Genomic DNA, 9,877 nt, shown 5'->3' with positions numbered 1-9,877 from the left:
TAGTTACGCTTTTAATTGTAGAGTTTTATTAAAATATTCTACTATTAAAAAAATTATTTACTGTTTAATAAACTTGTGACTAACGTGCTTTTAAAGTTAACTATGGTAATTTTTTAAAAATGCAGTATTATTTACGCGAGCTTCTCAACAAAAGTTTTAATTTAGTGCCATTTTTAAAAAATATAGATTTTTAACTTTTTTGTATATGCTTAAAACACTTTTTATAAGATTTTATCAAACATATCAATTTTTTCTTTAAAAAGAGCTTTTAGGCTATTAAAAGTACTTTTTAAAGTGTGTTTGAATGTTGAACTGAGTTGAGTTGAGTTGAGATGATAAAATATTATTAGAATATTATTTTTACATATTATTATTATTTTAAAATTTAAAAAAAGTTGAATTGTTTATTATATTTTATATTAAAATTTAAAAAATTATAATAATAAATTGAGATGAATTAAGTTTAATTTAATTTCCCAACGTATCCTTAAACTTCTAAATTCAAAGTATACATAGTATGCATTATTACATACCTACTAATTGCATGAAAAGGGATGCAGGAAGATTCCTTTTTTTGCAGCGCCACTTTTTGTCATAAAAGTTGGCTAAAATCGTCGCAAAAAATCTTCCTCGACGATTATTATTTCATTGAACATTAGTTATTATTGTTCTAACACAATGAACATTTGAATTATTGCAATAATTATATTTTTTTGGTCGTAAATAGTGATTAAACTCGTTGCAATTGTCTTATTGGATTCCATAAAAAAATTGTTGCAAATACTATTTTGTAGCAGCCATGTGTTGTCTCAAATAATATCAAATTTGTTGCAAATTTTGTTCTACTTGAAGTCATTACTGGTGATAGGGCTGAGCTCTGACTCCGACGGAGTCGGAGTGCTCGTTTCCGACCTCCGACTCCGACAAGAGTCAGAGTCAAATTGGAGCTCCGACTCTGACTCCGAACTGGAGTCGGAGTCCGACTCCGATCGGAGGTCGGAGCTCCGACATAAGATCGGAGCTCGACGTGCGCTCGACGTGGCGCTCGAGCGGAACTCTTCCAGAAAGGTTCGCTCGACTTCCGCTCGACATGTCGCTCGAGCAGAACTCTTCCAGAGAGGTTCGCTCGACTTCTGCTCGACATGTCGCTCGAGCCAATGTTCAATATAACGTGTGCTCGACTTGCGCTCGACACCTCGCTCAAGCGCAAGTGTTCAGTAAAAAAAATTTCGGAGTCGGAATTAGAGCTTCTTGGAGCTTCGACTCCAACTCCGAATAGATATTCGGAGCTACTCCGAATTCCGACTCCAAATTCCAATGACTCCGACGAAGTCGGAGTTGGAGTCGGAGCGAAAGTCGAACGGAGTTGGAATTTTACACACCCCTAACCGGCGAGGTAAGATCGTTGAAAGAGAGCTTTTGCGGCAATTACTAATCGCTGCAAATGTTTTATTGGATGAAAAAAATATTTTTGGTGAATTTTACTCACCGGAAAAGATTTTTCACAAAATATAAAAAAATATATAAAAATAAAATACATATAAAAATATAATATATATCCAAATTATAGGTTCTTGCTCAAAAACCAATTGCACAAGCAAGAAATTGATTGAAATTGACTTGTAACTACAATGTAACTAAACCCATCAATTGCAGATCTGCCTGGCTGGCTTCTAACTACAATGTAACTAAAATTTCTTTAAATAGATCAGTTTTGCTGCCTGGCTTCAGATTTATCAACAACTACAACCGATGCTGTCAAAAGCAAGCCTATGCATGCTTAAGGCAGAAAAGCGTGCACTATAGTAATATTATTCATTATTTTAATTTTTATTATTTTATGATATAATATTAGATAATTAGAGATTATTTATTATATTTTATTTATAAACTTATCATTTAATTTAATATCACATCATGAGATTATGAGAGAATGACAAAAAATAGATAAAAAATAGATTTTTTCATATTTGAATACGTGCATTGATTCAATTCGAAAAGATATAGTGTAAATATTATAATATTTATCGATGCTTATAATATATATGAATGCGTAGAAAATCATTTCCAATGTAATTGCCTCATAGAGCACGTAAAGCGATTGTATAATTAATACAAAAGCTTGAGCAAATTACTTATATATTATGCTGTTCAAATCTCGATGTGATTTATTATTTTTTGCAAGGTACTGGTCAATGATTTTTCCATAAATTTAGTAATATTAGGATTTATGCTATAAATATTAGTGTTTAATTATTTTTAAATCCATATCTAATATTGGTTCGAAAACTTCGAATTGAAAGTTGGTGATTTTATTTACATTCTTGATGTGTTGAGTGAGAATTAAAATGTGATTTCAAAGTAATGAAATGTTCTTTTAGCAATGAGTTTTTTTTTTTTTTTTGTAATTAATTTGTGTATGGAATTTGATTGTTTTAAGTGAAGATGATAAGAACAGGGTGGCTCAACATGTTTTGGGATTTAAGGCAAGTACTAAGAGAAATTACAAAAAGATTTCATAAAAATAAATTTAAAATTTGATGTAATTTAATGTGATACATTATATTATAAAATTGTTTTTAATTTAAAATAAATATAACATATGGCATAAAATCACGTTAAGCTGTGAATTTATTTTTATGATATATTTTATCTAATTTATTGCATTTTTGCCAACACTTTGGATACATATTTTTTTTATTAAAATTCAATTAAAGTTCAATTTCTTGAATTAGTCAAATAAATATTTTTACGATTTTACATTTTATTTTCTCAAAATTTTCTATGGATGTCTTTCATTTTCTTTCCTGTTTTGGGAGCTTTTTTACCTGGAGATCTTAGAGCATTCTCATTGGCTTGGACAAATACATCTTTAAAATTTAGCCAATATCACACTTTTTTACATTTACCTATTCCATTTAAATTCAATCTCCACATTAGATTAGCTATTTACATTCTAAATAATACTAAAATATTATTATTTTAATAATTAATTAATTAAATTTATTTTTATCACATTTTATAGTTCTACCAATTAAATGTTAATAATAATTATATTCTGGTTAAATTAATATTAAAAAAAGTATTATTAAATGTTAATAATAATTATATTCTAGTTAAATTAATATTAAAAAAAATTATTATTAAATGTTAATAATAATTATATTCTAGTTAAATTAATATTAAAAAAAGTATTATTAAATGTTAATAATAATTATATTCTAATTAAATTAATATTAAAAAAATTATTATTAAATGTTAATAATAATTATATTTTAATTAAATTATTATTAAAAAATTATTATTAAATGTTAATAATAATTATATTCTAATTAATTTAATATTCAAAAAATATTATTAAATATTAATAATAATTATATTCTAATTAAATTAATATTAAAAAAGTATTATTAAATGTTAATAATAATTATATTCTAAATGTTAAATGTTAATTATATTCTAATTAATTTAATTTGTTTGCTTGGAGTGAGAAATTAGTATTTTAATGTTTGGTGAATCAATTTTGGTTCTTCATATTTGGCCAATCACTGTAACAGAAATCCAAATTATTTTGAAGATGCTCAATCCAATGTGAGATCTTTTTGTCACAAGTTATTTAAATTTTAGACATTCTTCAATTTTGGCCAAGCCAATGAGAATGCTCTTAGGAGAATACCTTTAACCAGGTTTCTTGCACAGAGTTACGGGCTCAAAGCATTACTAGTGAGTTCAACAAAATTATATTTTAACTAAAAAATAGCTAAAATGCAAATTAAAGTGTAACAATAGGCTCAACAAATGAACAACATTATTTTTAGATTAAAATATTATGTTTCCGTTGCTTGCTTCTTCTCCTAGGCTACCGTAATGACTTTTTGAATATGAACTTTGAAGATAATCTCTCTCTCTATATATATATATATTAAAATCTTAATTACGATTTTCAATTTGCATCACTTGCTAGCTCAACGAATATAATAGAATATACGCTAGATGTAAAATTTTTATTAGTTTTCTAATCAAAAAAATTTATTAGTAAAATAAATAAAGAATATCTACTAGAATTAAAATAAAGAATTTATAAGAATAAATTATAATTAAAATAAATTAACAGTTTAAAAGTAATATTTTAATAAAATAATAAAAAAATTGTTGAGTTTATTTTTTGATGTTATAAAAAAATAACTAACTAAATTTATAAAAATAAATTTTTTAATTAAATTTTAATCAAAATTTGTTGAGCTCAGCATAAAAGTTCTGTAGTTGGTATTAATTTGGGAGAATATTAATTAATGGTCTTAATTAGTTGGACAAGAGGAAAGTTAGAAAAGAAAGGTCAATTTTATCGGGAACACGGGGAGGTCACGTCCCTCGTATCTCTCTCTCACTGCTCTATTTCATTACCTACCTGTGTTGTCGTCTTTTCCTTTCTTCTTTCAAAGCCATACTTCGCTCACCGTTTTTTCTCCTCCTCACATCTCTTAACTTCCCTCTTCTCTTTGGGAGAACCCTTCTCTCTCTCAAGTGGTACTCAGAATTTTTCAAATATCTTGTTGTTCTTATTTTGGTCTATATTCAGATTCTGGTATTTAATCTCTTCATGCATATTTTAATCTTTATTCTACGTCATTAGTGTGCCTTCAGTTATATATTTTATATCTTTCAAACATTATGATAGATAGTGAACTTTTAATGTTTGGATTTTCTCTGTTAATGTCTGTATTATTGTGTTTGTATTGAAACTTCCCCTGTTTTTGTTTTTGTGCTAACCGGCTTTCGACTACCTGCATCAACTAGTTTGAGTCCACATATGTCCCGTGTTAAAGTGACGACTTTCTGGATATCTTGAGCGTTTCCGAATATTTTCTGGATTTGGGTAGTCATTAAGTTGACGATCACGAAGAAATAAAGCGTACCCATGTGAGATTTGGTGTTTTTTTCTCATTTGGGTGTGCTTAATTAGGTCGATATCTCGTGGAATCAGTCAAGTTCGATGAACTGATGTTAGTGTTATGCTGGTCTTTGGGTTGTCTATTGCAATGGATTGAAGGTGTGATATATTCGTGGAATGAGCGTAACAAGATGAGCTAGGTGTTTAAAAATGGATACAAAGGAAGATGCCGAAGTGCAAGATGAGCTGCCTTCATCACCGATGTTGGTATTGCAGAGTATTTCCGAGGAGGCTTTTAGAGTGGCAGGTGAACCGCTGCATAATGTGTACTCAGGTAATTCGAGCTTCCCACCACCTGTTCTGGGGCAGGGATACCGACGCAGTCAAAGTGAAAATGTGACTACAGCTCCCAGATGTAATAATAGCTTTCAGAGATTGAAGAGCCATATGCAGAAGGCTTGGAAATGGGGTAGCAATGCTCGTGGAGAAGATTGCAAGCGCAGTTTCAATCCTGAAATCTTGGCGGACCAAAAACGCCAGTGGTATCAGTTTCACACAAAATCTCCGGTATTTTATCTTAATAATCCGCATTAAGTATCATCAATTTACTTGGTCGGTTACTTACTTTATATGCTGTCCGGGGTTGTGACAAATTTTAAACCAATATGGGGTTCGATTATCGGGGAACATCAACTGTTAACACATGCACGGGACTAGGGATTGGTAAAAGTTTTCACATGTGCTTGCCGTGTGTTCTTAGTCATTTGCAACTAAAGTTGCTTTTGTTTATTTATTTATTCTGGAATGGGAACTTTGATCACTGCCACAATTTTGCTGTTCTTATTGTCTGCGCGACGTGTAATAAAGCAGGCAATTCTAAGTTATGGTTGAGACACTGCCTTGTAATTATACTAAATTTGTGTGGGAGACCTTTGGTGTAGGAAGTTGAATGCCTATCTTGAGTTATTGATGCGCAGTAATACTTTGCTAGTAAAATTGAAAAAATCCTAGCCTGAGTAATGGACATGACTGCAAAGCATAGAACATTTTGTCTCCGTTCGTTTTCCTTACAATGATAATAACATACACAGCCCTCATTGCATACAATTACAACGTCAATATATAACAAATTTTCTATGCCAACTCAAAGACATGAGAAATACTTTCTCGTTTATAACTGGAAGTTTTTAATATTGCGTGTGTTTTTTCTCTCTCTTTTTTTTTTTTTGCTTAGCTTTGGCTGGCAACCTCCTCAATCAAACATAGAATCTCAAAGACCCTTTAAATTGAGCAGTTTCCTACCCATCTTCATCTTTAGTTCTGGGATATGCTTTATCTCTTCTCTCTTCTTTCTTTCTTCCTTTTTTGTTTTTTGCTGAGACATTGGTGGAATATTCACTTAGATCAATGATGAATCTGATGGCTGGCTAGAGAGGGAGGCCTCGAAGTGGTAATGCCAGGAAAGCTATTCGTGTTTAGTCGTTATGGTGTTTTCAGAAGAGGAAGAAAAATTAAGCATATTGAGGGCATGGATCTTCCTTTGTACATATTTAAGATGGTGATTCAAAGGGTCTCTCATTTAATGGCTTTATGCCACTCCTGTCTTCTCTATGTCTGTTTCTTTGATTGGGAAAAAAATCACTAACAATTTTATTTTCTTACGCAAGGAATAATGCCTTTAAAGGAAAACAAACGAATTGGCAAAAGCCATGTTCATCAGATTTATATGATGACATACCCAAAGCAACATGCAGAACATAACTTGAGCTTTACTATAATCTCTCGCGGTCAACAACTAATTTTTGCGGAAGCTAAAGCATATCTTAATGTAAAAATGTTTTCATCTTTGATTAAATTTTTTCTTCCACTTTTTTAGTTGTACATATAGATTTTAACTTTTGTTGCTTACATTTTAGTTAATTCTCTAAAATTTGTAGGGTCTTAGAATTATTACTGTTTTAGCAAAAATTTTAACGTTGGAAACACCACTCTATATTATTGTTTATTATGAATTACTTGGTTCGAGAATTTCTATTTAAAGTTAAAACTTAATGCCACATTCTATTTCCCTATTCATCTAGCCTTTCCCTGTTTTCACAAAAATGCAAAATTATTCTTTTGAATTCAATGGGATTTAACTGCAGTAAAGAGCATCTTAACTGTTGTCCTGACTCCTTATGAATTTTTGTTGAGCATTTCTGGGCAGTGGACCATTTGTGTTTCTCTCTCTTTTCAATCACATTCTCACATTTCTTAGTTGTTCCTTTAATGAAAGCCTGATGCTTGTGTGTTCATAATATCACTTTGTCCATACTGAGTTGAGGATCTTACTAAATCGATCTTTGCTATCCAATATCATGTTGGGACATTTATGTTTCAGAGGTGGCCATGCTGCTGGCTTTATTTATGTCTTTTAAACTATTCTCATGCCAAAATTTTCATTTTTTTTTAATCTGGCTAATGTACCGACGATATTATTTCAGGACCATAAAAAATATAAGGAGCCTATGTCATTATTTGAAAACTTCATTATTGCGGGGCTTCATCCAGATGCTAATCTTGAGGTTGTGGAGGATGCATTTGCTAAAAAGAAGAAATGGGAGTCAGAACTGGCAAAATCTGAAATATTAGATTTTAAAATGCTGCAGCATCAGGGGCCTTCAATTCCAACGTTGGAACCTCAGGTTGACTGCATGTCTAAATTCTTTCCTCAAAATTTTTTTAATATCCTTAAAAATATTTGATCTGATATGTACATTGGTCATGCTAATTCTTGCATATTTATGTATTCAGGACCTCTTTTTAAGATCTATATTAGCTTGTAGAAGAGAAGGAAAGAAATTTTTTTTACCAGCTAGCTTCGTGCTTTTTTCCTTGTGAATAGAACCCATTTGATGTACTAGTGTGGATAGCATTGATTTCAATAGGTCAATTTTCAGGCTACATTCTTGGCCAAAATTGAAAATTTTCATTTGTTGTTTTTTCTTCCCCTAACTATTTTGGGGGATATATTAGGTTCTATATCTTGAACGATAATATCTTGTGGTCCTCCTCGTATATTGGCTGAGATATGTTTTCTCCTGGTGAGAAATCGGTTGCCCCCCCGCTCCTTTTTATTTTTAAAATTTTCTTGGTATCTATAGGTACTTTTCAAGTATCCTCCTGGAAAGAATCCAGCATTGCATCTGAAGGATCTAGCTGCCTTCTGTTTTCCTGGAGGGGTTAAGGTATGAGCTTGCTGATTTTCTATTATGTTACGCACATTTACCCTAATTTAGGGAGATTGTAACTCTTAATGTTATTGTTTTTTCTTCAATTTCTTGGTTTTGTGCTGGCATTTATTTATCACTCAAAAATTTCTCATTCAAGTATTGTCATAATATAGGCACGTTTGATAGAGAGGACTCCATCACTAAGTGAGCTAAATGAACTTGTTTATGGACAGGTATGCCAAATATGTTTCCACCTTTGTGACATGTTTCTAATTATCTTCTGTCAGTTAGCATATATGTTCTTTTCAAAGAGCACAATGTTAGCAGTCGGGATGTATACCATGGAGAAACCCTGCAGCTGTTCTTCTTCTTCTTCCTCTTCCTTCATTAACTTTTTTTCTACTCATATACCAGCAACTCAAGTTGCTCTTAAAGCTGAAATCTTTTGTAGTTTAAAATATGACATTAGGATGAAATGAGGTTCCTCTTTGGCTGGTGTTGTTACGTGGTCTTAGTGTAATGAGTTTCATGTGCCAGTGGCTACATCTGCTTTTGCTTCAAGAGATCCTTGAGGTGTTTTGGTTTGGAAGGTTATACGATCTCATCGGAGGCTCAAGAAAGTTTTCTTCGTCCTTTTTTTTTTTCCTTTTTCTATATGTTGTTTGCCTGGTAAAATTTTTAGATAAATAGGACAGTTTATACAGAGGGTGCTGAAAAACTAAAGAAACAAAAGAGAATCTTTGACGTTTATATATAATCACCGACATATATGAGTATTTAAACCTTTTCTTTTTAAGGTATTAACACCTTTTACCAAATAAATGATGCCTTTGTTACTGTGAATTCTCAACAGGAGCATTTAAACAGAGATGATTTAGCGTTTATTTTTTCACTTAAGGTATGTATTGCTCTTTTTTGTTTTGTTTTGTGCTTTTTTTGGGGGGTTTTTCCCTCCCTGTTATTTATATATGTGAGCTGTTCTCTTACTTTCACAGTATGCTATTTATGTGGCTTTGTTAATTCATTTCTTTAGATCAATTTACATGACTTGGATTAATGACATTGTGCTGCCAGCATTTTATCATTTTTGAGTTAGGTCTTGTCTTGTCTTGAACAAGGGGAGTGAGTTCATGTCTTGAATGAGGGTTGTATCCTCGTTTTGGCATTTAACACATCTTTCTTTGAGTTTGGTTATACTTCGTCTGTGGAAACGTTTTGTCTTTTATTGCTTCTCCCTTTGTTTGAGGAAATCCCAAGTCTTCTTGTACTTGTTACTTATAAACTTAACTCAACTATGTCTTCATCCCAACTAACTGGGGTTGACGACTGGGATCCTTGCAAGTCACTTGGCCATGTTTATGGCAATGTATTTACCTCCCTTATAACCAAGTCTTTCACTATTACTTCTACTCATATCAGTTTTGGCCACTTGTTACTTATCAAGAATAATACAAGCCATTAGGTGCGTGGATTGTCCAGCAAAAAACATATATATTGCTTTGAACTTTCAATTATTTGAAATAAACTTGAAATAATGTGTGCCATATATGCTGCTTATGTGTTGGAATTTTTAAAAGAATCTATGATCTGTCTATCTTTTGCGAAAAAGGGGAAAAAAGAAAATGATCTTCTTGTGCATATTATAATGTGTATGTTTTTTCCTAGTGTGAACCCATTTGTTGTTTTTAGCTTAATGGTTTATGCTAGAAGCAAGGTTGCGTGGTGGTTAAAAGTTTCTATGTGCCCTTTGCACTTGTATATGTCCTATGTACTT

The 9,877-nt window shown here is 31.4% G+C and overlaps 1 protein-coding gene across 5 annotated transcripts in view; it reads left to right on the top strand.

Moving 5' to 3' along the window:
* Nucleotides 1-4,443: 4,443 nt before the first annotated feature.
* The window catches only part of LOC109020548, a 39,268-nt gene continuing 33,834 nt past the window's right edge, over nt 4,444-9,877 (top strand). For 2 of the 5 annotated variants that reach the window (XR_002000956.2, XM_019003035.2), the window contains exons 1-6: nt 4,446-4,585; nt 4,798-5,458; nt 7,375-7,575; nt 8,035-8,118; nt 8,277-8,336; nt 8,957-9,001. Coding sequence is in view for 4 of the 5 variants with exons in the window: in XM_019003035.2 (XP_018858580.1) it covers nt 5,102-5,458; nt 7,375-7,575; nt 8,035-8,118; nt 8,277-8,336; nt 8,957-9,001 (747 nt within the window). In the remaining variant the exon portion in view is untranslated. Of the gene's footprint in view, nt 4,586-4,622; nt 5,459-7,374; nt 7,576-8,034; nt 8,119-8,276; nt 8,337-8,956; nt 9,002-9,877 lie in introns of those variants that run through there. The other 3 variants (XM_019003033.2, XM_019003032.2, XM_019003029.2) reach the window with 3 other exon arrangements.

The sequence above is a fragment of the Juglans regia genome, chromosome 1 (assembly GCF_001411555.2).
Source record: "Juglans regia cultivar Chandler chromosome 1, Walnut 2.0, whole genome shotgun sequence".
NCBI classification, from domain to species: Eukaryota; Viridiplantae; Streptophyta; class Magnoliopsida; order Fagales; family Juglandaceae; genus Juglans; species Juglans regia.
Note: the sequence above shows the minus strand (reverse complement) of the source record. Positions and strands in the feature narration are given on the sequence as shown.